Source organism: Lycorma delicatula, chromosome 4, assembly GCF_047948215.1.
Source record: "Lycorma delicatula isolate Av1 chromosome 4, ASM4794821v1, whole genome shotgun sequence".
NCBI lineage: Eukaryota > Metazoa > Arthropoda > Insecta > Hemiptera > Fulgoridae > Lycorma > Lycorma delicatula.
In genome coordinates, this window is record NC_134458.1 from 180,682,007 (window position 1) to 180,701,374 (window position 19,368).

At 29.8% G+C, this 19,368-nt stretch overlaps 1 protein-coding gene across 1 annotated transcript in view; it reads left to right on the top strand.

The window, feature by feature from the left end:
• Window positions 1-19,368, top strand: part of stw (laccase) — a 339,959-nt gene that overhangs the window by 257,004 nt on the left and 63,587 nt on the right. Inside the window, exon 2 of the mRNA XM_075362086.1 lies at window positions 17,627-17,779. Coding sequence (XP_075218201.1) covers window positions 17,627-17,779 — 153 coding nt within the window. The remainder of the gene's footprint in view (window positions 1-17,626; window positions 17,780-19,368) is intronic.

Below are 19,368 nucleotides of genomic sequence, written 5' to 3' on the forward strand. Positions count from 1 at the left end.
TAGGGTGGTACCCTATATTTCTCAATATAGGGTATCAGCCTGAGTCCATCGGCCCGTTAGGGCACTACACCATCTCCCCTGCCAACGGCCTATTAGGGAGACCCTAGCCACAGACCTGTCCGTGCCCTGATCCTTTCAAATCTCTCCTCTGCCAGGAGATCCACCGGTGGCATCCCAGCAATAGTCAGCACTACCTTTAGCGAGACAATGCGGTATGCCTGAGCCACCCTCAGTGATAATCTCCGGGGTATATCCTATTGACCCTCATCTTATTTCTTAAGATACCTAGAGAACGACCTCATACCGGTGCCGCATAGATGATAGTAATGGAGGTCACCGTCGAAGTTATTACTCTCCTTTCTGAAGCTCTAGATCCAGCGGCAATAACCATCTAGTGACCGCCGACGCTATCCTTTCTGCCTTCGTAAGTGTTTCTTCAATGTGAACCGTGAACCCCCTCGACCTGTCCAACTACACACCCAGGTATTTGTCTCTTTGAGGGGTCAAGTCGACCCCATCCATTCTTATACAGAACCTAGGGATTCGTCGTCTTCCAGCGATCAAAATCATGTCAGTCTTTTTGGCAGAAAGAGGGAGTCCTCTGTCCGCCAGCCATCTCACAATACGCTTTAATGTATTGTTAGCCAGTGGCGTCACCTCTTGAAGACTCCTCGCCGTCACTACAACGGGATAACGATTTACTAATAGCGAAAAATTTCGCCCTGATACCTGGTCACAGTGTTAAATAAAACCATACTGAGATTCTAGGAACCCAAATTAAGGTGTATAATTGATGGTTTTTATTGTTTTTGACCTGAAAAACTTGTATAAAACAGTTTTCAAAACCACATCTTCAGTAGTTTTCATAATATCCGACGTAAACCTAAAACATTTGTTCTCTAAAAACCCTACTTTTACAATTTTAAAACAAAAAATTTGTTAAATGGCTAATAAATGCGCAAAATTTGTAGAAAATTTAATTTTGTGAAAGTCGATGTAAAATAACCCAGTAAAAAACAAATACAATTTCAAGAAATTTGATTTTATTACTAATACTTATATTTGATTTAAATCGGTTCGCAGATGACTTGGTTTTCTTAGAAGATGAAACACGGATATCCAACGGATGATTTAAAAATCAGAAGACATCACCAGTGTATGAAACAAAAATTAAAATAAGGAAAAATATAATAGTGAAAATAGGAGAAGATAAGTCGGTGAATGTTAATACAAAAGAAAAAGAAATCGAAAAAATAAATCGTAATAACTATTTACGTTTGATAACAAAATAATTCACAATAAAACATTAAATAAAAACAACAGTAATAAGAGCTAACAAAGCTTAACAGAAATTATCAGTTTTTATATAGCAATACTTAACTTGGAAGTAGCAACTTGTAAGGTATTATATCTGGATTGTACTTCTAAATGGATTTAAACTATGGGCACTGAAGAAAAAAAGTAAACCGGAGAATGAAGCCTGGAGTCACTTGAAATGTAGGCATTAGAAGATTAGATTTACACACAGCGTCCGAAACTAAAAAGGAGACTAAACGAAAATAAAAGCTTAATCAGAAAAATTGCCGATTTCCGTGGCGGGGTGATAGCGTTTCGGCCTTTCATCTGGAAGTCCCGGGTTCAAATCCCGGTCAGGTATGTCATTTTTCAACGTTACAAAATTCCATTTACATATCTCACGCAGAAGCTTCAAGCTTATGTCGCGATTTCATAAGGAATAAAAAAAAATCATTACATAACAAAAGGAGATGGGTTGAATAAAACCAGAGCAAGAAGGATCTGAAGAAAAAAAGGCCGGTAAAGAGTAAAAATTAGAGGGAAAATGAGCTAACAGGGACTCGAACATTAGCTACAAATAGAATAGAATGGAGACGAAAAGAATGTAAGGGAGCTGAAAGCAGATAAATGTATTTTATAAAAAAAAATTATCATTCATTAAAAAACGAAAAACCATTACGTATAATAATGATTGTTAATTTAAAATTTCATGTATAATTTTAAATGTTTTATCCATTTATTTTATGTCGTTCTTTCTTTTTTTATTTAACCTCCGGAACCACCGTAAGGTATTATTTCAGAGGATGATATGTATTAATGTAAATGAAGGGTAGTCTTCTACAATCTCAGGTTGACCAATTCTGAGATGTATGGTTAATTGAAACTCAACCACCAAAGAAAATCGGTATCGACAATCTAGTATTCAAATCCGTGTAAAAGAAACTATATTTTCTATGCCTAAATACATCATTCCTAACTTCACAAATTTTATTTACCATCTACACTACATATTGAAGTATTACCCTTAGATTACTACGATTTAGTAACAAACATAAAATTAATGAATTTTAAAAAACTGGTATAAAGATAAACGCAAGATATCAAGGAATTACATGAATACATAAACAAAACAAAAAAAAACCAATAAAATTTCTCTAAAGGTGAAATTTCTCCGATATCTGTAATCGATAATAAAATACATTCTCATCGATCTTTCTAATTATTAATTTTCTCTTATTACTGATTATTTATTGAACACATGAGAATATAATAAAGTATTACTAATAACAAAACATCGATGTATTAAAATTTTATTTATAAAATAATATAATTATTACATCTTAGATGAAATATGTCATTAGATATAAATAATAACCGCTTAACATGTATTAAAAGAGAAAATAATTAAAGAGAAAACCGGAAAATTAACAAAAGAAAATAAGTAAAACTAGAAATAACGTATTCCATATTCTATGAACCTCGTCTTAAAATTAGTACGTCAAACATAATTTCAAAAATTCCAAATTGTAAGGTGTACATAATAACTTTTTTATGTTCAAATTTTTATTTACAATCGGTTACATTTTTGTAGGAACCTTATATAGATTATATCACACATATTCACATTAAAAGGAATACCCATTGAAATTCCTCAAAAATTACATACTAGCATTATATAGAACTTCTGAGAATAGAACGTAGTACGTGCACAACATAGTTTTGAAAAACTGTTTGTTCTTTGATTAATAAAGTAGAAAACGATAACAAGTACCATAAAAATAGCAGATTGATAAAACATTTAGAAAAGAGAAAAATAAACCAAAAAATAAAAAAAATGAATGAAAGTGAAAACAGAAACAGAGAGGAAGGGGATGAAGGATAGATTACTGCACAATACCCAGCGGGGGTGTAATTATAGTATGGAGTTAACAAAGGTCGAGGACGTGTAACCGCTTAAGTATTCTAACATCCTCACTGTTGTCTAGGAGGTTTACCACCAAGTGATTAACGCGGTCAATTAGTCGTTCACTTCGACTAATAAAAGGAATTACAGCATAATAAAAGGCATACCGCAGGCCCAAATATTCGTAGATTTCACTGTTTTTACCAAACCTTCAGCTTTTCAGCTATACACCACGCTGGTTTGTTCTAAAACCGCTGTATTATTTCAACATTTGACTTTCTTGCCGTGTCCCGTAGTTGGACGCCGTATGTCCAGATTGGTTTCAAAATAGCCGAGTATAAAAGTAGCTTACTAGACAAAGATAACTCGGAACTCCTGCGCAGCAACCGGTACATTTCCTTGAACTTCATGTTAAGTTGCTTTGTATTCTCCCCCGCATGAACCGTCAAACGACAATCCAGGAGAAGACCTAGTTATCTTACATTTTCAGTATGAGGGATTAAAATGACACGAAGGTGGACCCGTGGACAGCCTCCTCTCCTCATTGTGAATGTCACGTTGGCTCGACTCAGCTTGATTAATCCTCATCTTCTATGTACCCAGTACTTGTTTATTAGATTTAATTCGGATTGCAGATTAGTTGAGGTCACAGTTTGATTGTCATCAACAACCAGAACAGCCGTGTCATTATAATTAATAAAGGTAAATTATTAATTTCACACACGCGCCCGCACATCAGGTAGGCCAAAAGTTACCAATTTCATCAATTACTATAAGAAAAAAGCTAATAAAAGAATTACAAGCAAAAATAAATTTTATCTTTCTTCTAGTTCAGATTTTTACCGCCTCTGTATCTTGTGAAATAATTTAGCGGTATATTCTCTTCTTCCAGTACTTTTTCACTCTTTCACTAAATTGTTTCTTTGTTTTTTCTGACCATGCATTCTTATTCCTTTTTTTTACCTCCTGGATACCTCTAAATCTCATAATCTTTCCTCAAAAAGTTTTTCTTTCTTTAGTTTCCTTTTTAATTTAATTTTGTAATTAGTTTTAGAAAACAATTCTTCTATGTTTTTTTTAATTCCTTTTAGCCATTTGTTAACTGTTTTAGGTCAAGTTGAAATGTTCAAATATTTTTTTAGTTAACTTCTCCTCGTAACCAGTTTAAATGTCGATAATTTTTTTTTTCTTATTGTGTCTGATAGTTTTCATTTTCCAAATAAATCTTTTTGTTACTTTTGTTTTATTCCACTTTTTCTTTTTTAGGCCCCTTTTCTCATCATTTCCCTTTCTTTCTTTACCAGTTCATCTATATCTCATTCCCTCATAAGGAGAAGCATTCCGGTGTATATAAGCATTCCGGTTTATTACCTCTACTATAATGAATAAATTATGTTTTTAGACATTGGTTTTTAATCGGGCATATCTTAAAAAATTGTATTTTTTGTGAAATCTTATTAAAAAAAATTAATTTAATTATTTTGACGTGTTTAATAAACATCAGAGGGTTAATATTATCGTTCTTTTCCCGTAATTTATTTGTGGCCGGGAATAACCACTCACTAAATCACACATTTTTTTCCAATAAACCTTCCTCCCGATTTATAGAATCAACTGAGTTTAGAAACGACAGGTTAAAGCCGTTCATATCATTTAGTTTCAAAGAAAATATCGTAAATTTGAGGATTCTACAGAACGAAAAATTGCAAGGCATCACGTTAACGTAGTGGCAATTCTATATTCCAACGGCATCCTTTCCATTCAGGAAAAGTTAGATCTAGGCAATCTCTAACTTGAAGACTAGAACGAAGAGGTACCACATCTAGCTGCCAAACATACACAGGATTTCACACCTGGTTTACAGCTACCCCAGTAACGAAATACAATAATATGAATCACCCATTACACTTCTATTGAAGAATTAAGGTCCAGAAATTTTCTTCAATTGTGATCTCACACCCAAATTATACTCAAGGACATTAAGTACTTCTCTACAATTACGTGAGGATTGTCATCAGACCAATAAAACAGCTATGCCGTTCAATTGAAGCTTGCATCATCAGATCATACCACTGAGCCAAAGAAATCAGAGCTAAAGTGCATGAAGTAATCTTGGCCGATAACACTGACACTTCCGATTCCATTACATTTTTTTGTAAACTTATTCTGGGTATTTCTAACCTAATGGAGTCCTTTTTGGTTAACATTCGAGGGATAAGAGTATGTTGGTTTTCTAAAGTGCAACAAGTTTCAGACCTAATTTTTCGTCAAGTGTCCTAACGCCTGTACTATTTTTTACGATCAGTTTACAGAAATGTTGACATGCCGAAAGTGCAGAATTAGGAAATCTGACGATGGAGTTCTTATGGATTGTAGAAAAAAAAGATCGCAGAAAAAACCTTATTATTTTCCCACCAATTTTGAGGCATTAAAAAATTATCTCGTTTTGAGTACTTACCGGCCATTTTATCTTCAATGAAAACAATAAAATGAACTAAACAATCAATGAGTAATAACTTTATCAGCTGATAACTAACAATGTAAAAATCAAAATTTTCTCTCTGGTTACAGAATTTAAATCTTTGTACAGGTGAAAGTGACTTTTAGCCCACCTTTTTTATATACAAAGTGTATCACGAAATTCTCCCGGAACTTCCATAAACTAATCTACTCGTGAATTTACAAACATATCTTGAAATGCTTCGTTTGTGAGTTACGGCTAGTAAAAGATTTCGCTTCGATTTCCGCTACCTTGGAGAAATGAGATCGTATTGAAATTTTTAGAACGTTAATTAAGGGTTAGATTAAATGATTCTTATGCTTTTTAACCTGAAAAATCGAATAATATAAGTTCCAGAAATACATCTGCAGTAGGTTTTTGAGAAATTTGGGTTGAAAATCAATAAATTTGGGTAAAAAACCCAGTTTTTTATGTTTTACGTACAAAACCTTTGTTAAATGGGTAAAAATCATATAAAACTTTTAAACAAAATTTGTAGAGAATTTAGTTTTTAACAAAATGATTAAGATAAGTTGAATAAAACCAAAAAAAATTAGAAATTCAAATATTATTCAAAAACAGTACACTAAACCAGAGTAAATTATACGTACCAGTATAAAATAAATGTTCAATAACGAGCCGCCATTTTCAACCCATTTCTTAGCACGCTTATGAACTGCTTTTGTTGCTCTTTTTACTTATTCAGGGCCATCCTTAAGTAGCTCAGCCACATCCATAATGCAGAAAATTAATTCCTCACGAGAAGTATTTTTGTTTTATATACAATATTTTTCATAATCTTTCACTAGCCGTAACTCGCAAACGAAGCATTTTAAGACATATGTTCATATTAACTTTTGCCGTTATTTTCACGAGTAGAATAGATTATGAAAGTACCAGGAGAACTTCATGATACACATGTATGTATATATATATATATATATATATATATATATATATAATAATTCAAATGCACATCTAGATCTATATACATTATATCTAATTGTTCTTTTATTATTTATAAAAACAGGAAATATTATAATTTATTAAGCAAGATAATAGAAATTGTTTTCGTTTTCTTTATCAAATCAAATAATAGAAAAAGAAAACGAAACGTAATGTTAAGTTAAGAAAAACCAATGAATTACGTATAATCAGTCAAGTAAACAATAATTACTAGTAAGCTTATTGTAAGTAAACATTGTGAAAGTAAGGAGATAATTTTTTTTATTCAGTGCAAAATAGATTTAGGCAGAAATTGTTGTTAGCAGAATGTATATAGGCTTATACTTTTACTTTTTGTTAATAACTTAACTTTGTTATTATATTCAACTGTAATACGTATTGAAAAATAAAGTAGTAGTAGTAGTAAGTATACAGTTGAAAAATAAAAATAAAAAAAATATATATATAAAAAGGAAGCTCAAGCAGTAAGTAAAAAATAATGATTTCTATAACCTTTCATTCATTTTTACATTAATAACCATCATACAATATTAATGTTCGCTTGTTAGGCTTATTATTAATGCACAATAATCTTAATGGCTACTTTATGTCTGGACACGTACAAAATACATGTACAATTGTAATGGTTCTCTCTATTATTCAGATATCTACATTATTCTGTTACATCCTGCATTATAAAATTACAACAAAAGAATTTCTATAATTTTTTTCCATTAAATTTTAGTATATACATGTATGTTTTTATTGCATTTTTATTAAATTATTTATTACAAAATAAAAAATAAAGTCTTTTATTAACAATTTATATTATCCACTTCTATTGGAAATAATTCAATATTTTTGGAAATAATTTCTTATTAGTAATATACCAGGCGTATGTGCGATACAAACCACGGGTCCATCTGACATCTCTCACAAGGATCGAGTACCTTACCTTGGCCTATATTTGGATCGTCGCCTGACGTGGAAAAGCTACGTGGTAGAAAAGAGGAAACAGCTTAACTTCAAATACAAGGAACTAAACTGGTTGCTGGGTAGAAAATCACAGTTATCGTTATCTAATAAACTGTTGACCTACACAGTTATCCTTAAATCTATACGGACGTTACGAATCCGGCTGTGTAACAGCAACATTGAAATAATTTAAATATTCCAAAATAAACTGGTGATAACACCACAACAGATGCGCCGTGGTTTGTTAGAAGTAGAAAAATTCATGAATAACTAGGATTACCTTCTGTTTACGAAAACATCCAAAAAAAATTGGCACGCGGATCAGATGTTAGACAACCATGTAAATTATCTGGCAGTAAATCTATTGGACAACAGTGGTGACATCAGACGACTAAAACGTTTCCATGTGCTGGACCTGGGAAATATATCCAGAGGAGTGACCTGGAGAATAACCTGGGAGTGGGAACACAGGATGAATCTGTAATTGTGCAGTGAACGTCGCTTTGATACTCTACTAATTACAGCTATTTCTATTTACCGACGAATATTTTTTTTTATCCACAGTGTTGTTTTTATGTATTGGTATTGGTATTGATGACATTATTTTTATTATTTTTCTTCCTGTGATTTATTTCTTGTTAAGTATTGAACTTTACTTGGACCGCATATACAAGCACTTTTCCTGTATATGAGGTGTTGAATCTTTGTATAATTTAATGAGGGGTTTCGTCGAGGACCTCTCTTCACGTGATTATCATGAATAAAATTTAATTATGGATTCCTATGAGGTAGCGATTCTAAATGCTAAGAGATAGAAAAAAACTTGTTCATTAAAGTCTTTAACTACCATGCATATTCAAAAAAGAAAAAACCGGTTTTAAAATAATGAACAATTTTCAACGGAATATTTTACTAAAAGAAGAAACAAAGTTCCGATTAAATTTTCTGTGTAAAGTTAAGACCCTACTGCACTATGAGATATTCCTTGAAGTTAGTTAAGACATCGCTGAAGAAGATTTACTATCTTTTTATTATTACACGTTTATGAAGCACAGATAGTGGACGTAAATGAATTAGAAATTTTAATTTATTTAAAATGTCTTTAAAAATTTTAATGTATTTAAAAATCGTAGGTCGTCTAACATAAGACACAAGACAATTGAAACTGGCATAGCAATTTTAAGTGACGTGAATTCCTGTTGCCTTTTTCACCGAGTCAAACCTAATGTGATATATTAGGATACCGAATCAACCCCAAAATACTGGAGATGTTCTGTTCTACAAATGACAAATATGTCACTCTATTTATCACAGGCAATAAAAAATTATTACTCTCCGAGAAAGCGACTGACTAGTTCCTGTTTTATTTCAAATGATTTTCTAGATCAAAAACCTTAAGAACGACTGAGATAAGATAATTTAAACCGGCAAATTAAGGTATTCCTTCAGTTGAAAAAAAATCATTAAAAAATATTTTCGCTATTTGTTAAGAGAATGAATGTATAAATCGGTTTATCTTTAACAAACTCCATTAATTGTTAGTTTATAATAATTGATTTTTTTAATTGTGAAAGATGAAGTCCATTTTGTAGTTTAGAATTCATATTTTGGTAAGAAAAGGAATTTCATTTCTACTTAAAGGTTCACTTTTGATTCCTGTTATCAAAGTATATTAGAATATATAAGAATAAAAATAAGCAAGAAATTAAAAAAAAAAGAAGAATTACTTAGATAATTTATTACGTAGTAGAAAATGGAAAGTATCAGGAAATAAAGATGGTATGAAGGTCATAGAATGAAAGAAACATTGGTACCAGTAACCCGGCTAAAGGCAAAATAACAACTTAATAATAATAATTATATAAACATAATAATGAAAAGAAAAACTTCAATTGTTTACCTATTATTTATTCTATTGTGCAAGTTCAAAGCAATTAAATAATTAAAGATGTAACATTCTTTTTTTATTATTAATAATAATGTTTAAATTATAACTTATAAATAAGTATGTGTATATAAGGAAAACATTTTACAAGAAATAATTATACGAACTTATAGAAAAATGTAATACATTTTTTCATTATATAAAATTTAATAAATTTTAATATGCTATTGTATTCAATATTATTTGCGATTTGTTATATATATATTTTTTTTTTAATTATTATTTTAAGCAACATAATAAAAATTAAGAAATAAGAGTAAAAGAATAATTGATAATTATATCATAATTTTATTTTTAGTTTATTACAGACTCATGTGAGTCTGTAATAAACTTCTAAGGTGAACTTTGTGTAGCATGTAAAAAATACAAAACCTGACCGAAATAAAAATTATATTGTTTGATGAATGTATATAAATATTTGATAAAATTCTGAAATAAAATATATTAAAAAAATTGTTAAAATATTGTTAATATTTATTAATGAAAATATCCTTGTTTTATAAAATGTATTCAAAAGAAAACGAAAAAAAAATATGATGTTAATTAAACTTAGAAGACTTTTTATAAAATTATATTTTCATTAACTAAAAAGAATTAACCGCTGTTATTAAAATAGAAAACAAAGGAAAAATTTCAACAACAGTTTGTAGAATAAAAAAAAAATTAAATGCAAAAGCAAAACATTATGAAAAAAGATATTTATCAGAAAGACAAAAAAAAAAAAACACAAAAGTACTACAAAAAAATTAATCTGATTTCATAAAATAAGACAAAACACTAAAAACTATACTAATAGTTAATTCTTTAACCTCCGAGTGTTTATTGTCCAGGTTAAATACATATATATATATATATATATATATATATATATATATATATATTTATGATTATTAATTTTTTGTTTTATTTTATAAACGCAAAATGAAATATTTTTATTGCACAAAAGTTGAAATACACTTATAGCTAACAATAAGCTTACAGATATTTACTTTTTAAAAACCGATTCTTAAGATCCCTTTAATAGGTTAACTTTACGTACAATTTTTCTAAAACGGTTCAGAATTCTTTCTAACTAGGTATATACTGTACAAATTTCTAAATTTTTTCACACTCGTAAGAATATATTCATTTTTAAATTTACAATTCTTTCTGTCTAATTAATTAAAATTATTCTTGGCAGTTCTAAAAAAAAAACGACTTCTTGAGTAGATACATAAATACACTGAGTGAGTGTGTACACATACACTGACGCACCGAGTTTCATATTTTTGACACAAAAATTACGATTTCTTATTTTGCCTAAAGAAGAATAACCTGAAAATAATAGGCTATATTTTATCTACCGCTTGTAGAATTAAAACTGAATAGATTTCAAACAATTTTCAAACAACAGCTTTTAAGTTATTGTTTTAATATTTCAATTTTTTATTTATAGTAGCTTTATTAATTATAATTTATAATTTAAGAAATAACAGTAATTTTTACAAATTATTTACTAAAATATTATAATTTTTACAATATTTTTTTTTTTATCTTAAAGATTTCATATTAAATTTCTCAAAAATGGTTCATACAAAATTTTGATAATATTATTAAAATATATTATTATGATATAACATATAAATTTCTTATTTTAAAAACCTCTAGGAAATTTTAACAATTTCCTACAAAAAAAAATTATTCTTTTTCAAATCTTTAAAACATAAGATCTACTCTTGAAGGTTACGGTATCCCTTTTATGATTTAGAAACATAATTTTTGCGTAAAACCGATCCTACTTAGGCCCACACGGTTACAACAGATTATTATTTACAGATTTATCGATTTTATGGATCTTTTTTCGGAATTCTTCCCACAAAAAAAAAACACTTAATTTTTTATTCAATCGACCAAAAATCGATGTATTTTTAATATCCAATAAGAATTAAGTGAGAATATGCATATTGCAAAATAAAAAATAAAAAATTGTAGTTTTTTGTTTCTCCTCCCTCCCCAAAAAAAGTTTGCAAGTTTTTCACTTGGAGATAACTGAAAATAGCAATAACTATTGCTATTAATAATAACCAGATTGGAGAAATAACCCAATAACCAGATATTACCATTCTTATAACCATTTATATTATTTTATTTTATAAATATAATCTCACCAAACTTAACCTACGCTCGCTTTGCTCGCTAATCTACCTAATTAACAGTAATGTTTTGAATATTTAAATAATAAATTCAGTAACTATTGGTGCGATTTTTTTTTTTTTTTTGAAAATGCCATGCCTGACCGGAATTTGAATCCGGGACCTCCGGATAAAAGCCCGAGACGCTACCACTCGCGCCACGGAGGCCACCAATAATTTTTTTTTCTTCTTGTTTAGCCTCTGGGAATCACTGTAAGGTATTAGAGGATGAATAAGGATGATATGAAGGAGTGTAAGTGAAGTGTAGTCTTGCCTCAGATCGACCATTTCTGAGAAGTGTGGTAATTGAAACCCAACCATAAAAGAACTTCGGTATCCATGATCTAGTAATCAAATCCGTACAAAAGTGCAACTGTCTTTACTAGGATTCGAATGTTGGAACTCTTTAAATAATAATTTAAATAATTGGAATTATTTATTATTTAAATAATCAAAAACTGTTAATTGGTCGAGGTTGGCGAGCGAAGCGAGCGTAGGTTAAGAGGTTTGGTTGATTATATTTATAATTTATATGTGTAATTATACGCAATAATGCTTACATTTTTAATATGTAAAATATGTTAATATGGAGAATGTTTAAAATGACCGTATAAAACAGCATTTTACCATGTTATCGGGTTATTTCTCCAACTTGGTTATTGTTACTATCAATATTTCCTGATATTTTGAAACATGCATATTCCCATCTAATTCTCATTGGATAATAAAATAAATCGATTTTTGGCCCATTGGTTAAAAAATTAACTTTTTTTTGGGGAAGGAATTCCGAAGAAGGTCCGATTTTATTTATAGTAAAAGCGATTCATTAGATTAACAATAAATTTTTTTTTAAATTTATAAGTAATAAATTATTTTACTTCTTTTTTTTGTTCTATCTATAATATAAAATGGTGATATATATATGCAGCTTCAATTGTTTAACAGCAAAATTATAATATTGTTAGTATAACATTTTTGAATTTTATTATCTATTTTGACACACCCAGTAGAAGGAAAGCTCTCATACTATTTGGAACTACTCATATATTTTATAATAAAAATTTTCCCAGTCTAATGAAAAATAAATTATTAAAATTACTAATGAAGAAATAAAAATAATCAATGACAATTCTAAAATGAAAAAAAAAATACGTAAGCATAAGAAACAGTATAAATATACTATAAAAACCGTTAATTTTATTGTTTTACTTTCATATACTTATTATGTAAATGAAACAAAATACTAACATATTTCTAGGCTAATAATAAAATACAACTGATAACCTACACGAACAAAATGCAACTTTTACTGCCGTTTGAAAAGTAAATAAAATAGCATAACGACTTGTTGGTCGCTACGTTTAGTAAACACGTTTCATTAATTAGATGATATTAAAAAATTACAAACAAAACGGTACAATTAAAAAAAAAAAAAATATGTAAAGAATTTTCAAGCAGTCAACCTTGGTGTTAAATAGATAAATGACGTAAAACTATTCGCAATAAGTTTCTTTTTTACTTGGAAATGGTAATAGTGGAACTACACCACACGGGAAAAGAAAAATACTACATAAAAGTTCATTTAAATAAAAATAGTATTAACACCATGTAAATAAACCATTAGAAATGCCAGTAACATAAAATATTCTCAATAGCATTGTGTATAATTATAAATATATGCTGGGTTTGTTTGTTATAAAATATATCATTTTTAACAGTTTTTCTGATATGTTTTTCTGCTCTGAAAAATATAAAACAACCAATAAGAATTTCTGGTAAAAAATATAAACTGAAAAATAAGTAAATTTCTACATTTATTTTCCTAATTTTTAAACAATGCGTAATTATTTAAGCCCAAAATTATTATTCAGAATTATAACCAAAATAAAAAAGGCAATCCATGTCAAACTACGCGCTCAAAGGAATAAGTTCTGATTGTTAAGTTCTCTTATGGCCTTACGTTGCACTCGGGTGAACATCCTCGAGAAATCTTTTACCCTAAACAACAGAAGAGACCAAGTCATTCTAACGCGGTTGAAGATCGGGTACACAAAGCTAACCCACGTCCACCTGTTTGGTTCTCCTCCAGCAGAACTGTGAGGCGTGCAATGTGAAATCGTCCGTAAACACTTATTCCTAAATTTCCCAATGTTCGAGAATATTCGTCTTCAATTAATCCTTGTTTCAGATGTGAAGGGATTGCTCAACTGGAAGAAATGCATCAAAAGATTGTTTCTTTTTGAGAGTGGGATGAAGAACTCAATTTAGCGGTTTTGCTTACATGAGATCCCTTACGAAGTACTGTGTACGTAGTAAAAATGGTCTAGTGGTCACGTTCCTGTCTCGATATTTGTTACCCAATGTCTGGAGTTTATTGCCTAATTACTGATGAACACTTAGTTTTACTTAAGTCAGTAATGATTATCATTGATGATACTGTAAACAAACATGGAAAAAGAAATAACTTCTTAATAGTATAAATATTGCCATCTACTTCGGATATTGAGGAATAACGACCGCAAAGTATAAAATACAAAATATATGCTTCGGTGTTCATTCATTCCGACTAGTACTTTTCTAAGCCTTTCTATTTTTTCTATTATATTCAAATTCCTTGATCTCAAAATTCTTCTCTTACCCTACATTTTAAAACATCTTTTTCTATACGTTTTAATCTTTGTCTTCCTTTATTGTATTTGTTTTTACAAAAAAAGAAGAAAAGTCTTCTAGTATCGAATTCACTAAAACTGGATGTACAATGCATCAGGTTGTTCTACTTATCATTTTGGTATATTACACGACGAACTTCTCTCTTTTCCAATTTATCTTAGAATCTTTTACTCCCTGTTCGATCAACCCATTTAATATCCTTTTACACATCTCGAAAACATATCAGCGATAGATAATTTGTATGTATATCATTGAATATGTCAATATCGGCTTCTTCAGACATTTATTATGAGATTTATTAAATTTAATGTCATTCTGTATAAAAAATCAATTTATATTATTATTAATATACTAAAAATAAATTAAACGGAATTTGAAAAATTAAAGGAAATGACGATCATGTTACATATTTAACAAACTAAAAGTTGCAAGTCATCATAATTAATCTATTTTTTTTTCTCTCACGGGCCGGATCCTGTAGTTAAGCATTACTCAGCCCAAAGGAGAGTCCTTTACTCTAACGGACCTCCACGTCTCGGGCCGCCGGTCGGATAACATTTTGCGCTCGCCTCAAACCCCCAGAGTAGGACCCACTAGGCCCGGCTATGCCATCTCTGGGTCCCCACTCCGGGAGCCGGGACTCGATGTTTATACCAATATGTCTCTATGTCTCTATATGTCAATATGTCTCTAGGGGGATAACCCGAGTGGGGCATCCCCGCCGGGACTCGGTCTTTTTTGCTCGGGGGTGCGAGAGTCCCCGTGCCTCATCGCTACCGCCCACTCGTCCAAGCACGTGCGAACGAATAATCTATTATTATTATCTATTTAACGGTAAGTTGTGAATTTTCAAAAATACTGAGAGGAACAGCCCACAAAAACGTAATTATATATATTCGTATTTTCTTAATGGATAAAGAATAAATATTCTATCCGAATAAATCAAAAAGAAATTATAGCAGATTTATTAATTTATATCTTATACATTTCATATTTTAATTGTTCTCTTTTACTGGTTTATTTTTACTAGGATTATCCGGTTTGTTGTTTGCCATACAGTTTTCACAAACTCCATATAATTGTTAATAAAAAAGAACATTACAATTCATTTGAAAATTGAATTTCATCAAAATAAATTTTAGTGGAAAATAAAAATCAATCGGTAATTACTTTTCTTTTATCAATGTAATAAATTAGCTACATACCTTTCTTATATATATACTTTTTCTTGTAATACCTTGATTCGTTTCGTTTTCCTTACTTTCCAGTCAATTTTTGCTGCGTCTCTCCAAACAGCCCAGATAATTTCTACATCCACCGACATACATATAACATAGCATTCACATCAACCTGTTACAAAAAACGTTTTCATTAAATTAACATTTTTTTTTTAAACAAAAGTTGTTACTGATAACTTATTACGGCTTATGGCTAATATTTTTCCAAAACGTTTCTCAGAGTTATCAGTTCAATTAATTTATCGTGAACCTTTTTGAGTATTTTTACTTCCTCCACTGTTTTAGTAGAGGAAAATAAAAAATTCCTCTCTCGTTATTTCATATTTATCGAATTTTTGAGATCCTCTAATCAAAGAAAAAACAAAATAATACAAACTTTTAAGTAAGTAGATAAATGTAAGCTTATTTGTTTTGGCCAAATTTGAGGCTTTATAATTTCAAAAATATTTCAGATAAATTCTCGAATTTTTTAGAATTCCTCTTTTTTTATCCTCTTTTATTTACTATTACATATTGGATCTAGGTAAACAAAGGGTTTGCAAGTTAAGGTAAGGTGGTGATATTAAATCTTAAAATAGATTGATTTATTTCTGAATACTCCAATTAATAATTTTTTAAATCGGAAATTAAAAGTAAACAAAAAAAAATTAACCGGTTGATATAACAGAAAACTATATTTCGGGAATAAATTAAGTAATCTTTTAAGCTTTATTAAAAATTTTATTACGATATTCTTTTCCAAAAATGTTTGGGAAAGTTGATAAACTTTTCACAGCTTTGTTGAATTATTGAATAAGCTTTTTAAATCGCTTTTGATATATTGTAGTTATCGATACGATTCTAACCTCAACAAACTCCATTTTGGAAAAACAACAAACGAAATTGAATTTCAAGCTATTGCTTTAAATGTAATTAAATTTGAATAGCTATGACGTCAAAATTACGTAATTGCAACATGTTTCCTACACTTAATAAGGGAAGTTAATAATTTTTTATGAATGTTTGTTTATGTAATTTATTTTTCACTTTATATGAAAATATAATTTTCATATAAAATGAAAATATAAAATCATAAAGAAATCTTTAAAAAATCATCTGAAAAGTAAAAATGGGATGAAATGATCTTAGAATCGTATTACTTTCTTTAGTTAGCCACAATAACTCTTACAGTATTTTTGTCAACACAGTTAATAAGAAGTGCAATGGATTCGTTTATGTTTTCTTTATTTTTCTATTACTTTTATTTGATCATATTTACATAACAAATGATGTTTATTTTCAATCAGTATAACTCAAGGACTAAATAGACTGAGAATATTTTAACTAAATAGCAACAAAAAATATTTTCATTTTAATCGTTCGTTTTCTTTCAGTGAAATCATGTACGTTTGTATATTTTCACTTATTTTACACACATACGTACATACATACACACACACATGCACACGCACAAACATACAAATATTGCAATATAAACGTCTGAGATACAGATGTTTGAAGGAAAATCTAAGAAATAATGAATCTAGAATTCATTGTACCCAACATAATTGTACACACAATTATAATTGGAAAAAAATGATAAAAACTGTTAACAATAAACCACAGACCAATGTAATATTATTGAATTTATTGTGAAATAAGCGTTTCTTAATCCTGCTTCTTTTATTATGTGTTTCATTTTACATACAAAAAAGCATTAACAAGTACGTACAGTATAGTAGGATGAACAAAAAAGAATTGAAAATTTCAGAACATTTAATGGAGAAATTAAATTAGATTTAATATTAAATTACATTTAAAAATCGTAATAAAAATTACAAGCAAGTAACATTGCATGTTCTATTTTGGAAAGCTCACATTTAAATCTGATCCCTCAGTTATCCAAATGAAAAATAAAGGACCAATCCTTATTCAGTAATTTTATCGATTGATGTTTAATTATTAAATAAATACTTAAAATATTTTTCTTCTTTTCTGTCGCAGATGTGCCAACAAGAGATCAGTCAACATCAGCGACATGGTGGAAACAAGAATTGGTACCTGCCCAGAGCTTCGACGCGGACTCAAATAATTTCTTTTCATCAACTCACGGATTAGTACAGACGCACCCATCGTTATTTGGAAGCGGCAGCTCCGGTAAGTTTGCTGTATAAAATTTAATTATATAATAATCGAACACTTAAAACAAAACATAGACTTTTTATAATGATAAAATTTGTATTAAAATGAACTGGATGAAAATGTTAAACGTGCTATTGCTTTATTTATTGCACAAAGCTATTTGACATTTATGATTAAAAGCGAGAAGACGTTATCCACAGTTATCAGATATGAAGATTGTAACTTTAAAGTAACAACTTGAAATAACTAGTTTGAAAATTTCAGGCTTGTGCCCGGAGTGTAGAGCCATTGATGATGTGAGCCATGTCTAATGTGTCTGCTCCAGGTATCAAATTGAACGTAACAAAGTAGTTAGAGACCTTGCGAAGGTCAATTCTGGTTGTGATCTGCAAGTTAATTGAAAAACTGAGAGAAAATAGAAGATAGCTACTGGCTTCCTGATATTCTTAGCTCGGCGGAGGATGGCTGAGTGGGTTTGACGCTGTTTCGGACGTATAGACAGAATAATAACCCGGATGACTAGGGACCCGCCTGGTTGCTTACTTCGCCAAAATATTGGTCAATATAGGTCAATGTAATATTGTAATATAGGTCAATGTATGCATTGACCTCGCTCTCGAAAGCGCACCAGAGCAGAGAGAGATAGGATATGTTTTCTTTAGAACTTCTAAAAATTTTCTTTAGAACTTCTAAAACTTCTACCTGTTAAAAAGCACAGCTCTAAAAAAAACTACACTCACGGGATGGATTAGTTCTAAACCAATTTCAAATAGCAGATGACCATCACGTGCATAATCAGGATATTTTAGATATCAGGGTTCCCAAAAATGTTGAAAGTGATTTTCCTTCTATTTTCCCTGACTCTATAATAACCTATTAATATTATCGATTCAGGGAATTCTCCTTCTGTATCACTTTTATATGTGTAGAGTAAAAGTAAGAGAAAAAAACGCCCCACTGGCATTTCTAATAAAATTGCAACAGCATAAAGACGACAAAAATCATGATTAAATCAAACGCTAAATATTTTCTAAATTTAGAAGAGCCTGAAGAACGAGACAAAAATCATGAGAAAAGAGGACATGCACTCTAAAAGCTGAACATCTGGCCAGACTGGTTGTGAATGGATTTGGATTCTGTGAAACCTCTAGAAATCAAAAGATATGATGGTAATAGTTTTTAACATTCGAAGGCTAAAAACTAAAAAATTGGTTTTTGTTGTTCACTGAAGAATCTCAATTTGTGCACAAAGCTCAATCTTAAATATACACTATTGTACATTTCAAATTTAATCAGATGTACCATTTATTAAAACGTTTCTACGAAATTTTCTTTGTTTTTCCGATAATTGAAGCTTCTTCTTGAGGAAAATCATACTCGTTATCTTTTAGTAATTGTTTTGCTCAAACAAATCTTTTTTAAGTTTTCCCAGACATTTTTCAAATTTCAATAGATTTCCCTGAATTACGGTGATTTTTCAAAACCTCTTCTGACTTTCAAGGCCTGGAGAAACCCTAGATATCCCAAAACGGAACTAGCATATTACAGGCCATTACTTTGCACTAATCAGTTTAATATATGTTAGGGAAAAAACTATAGTTTTT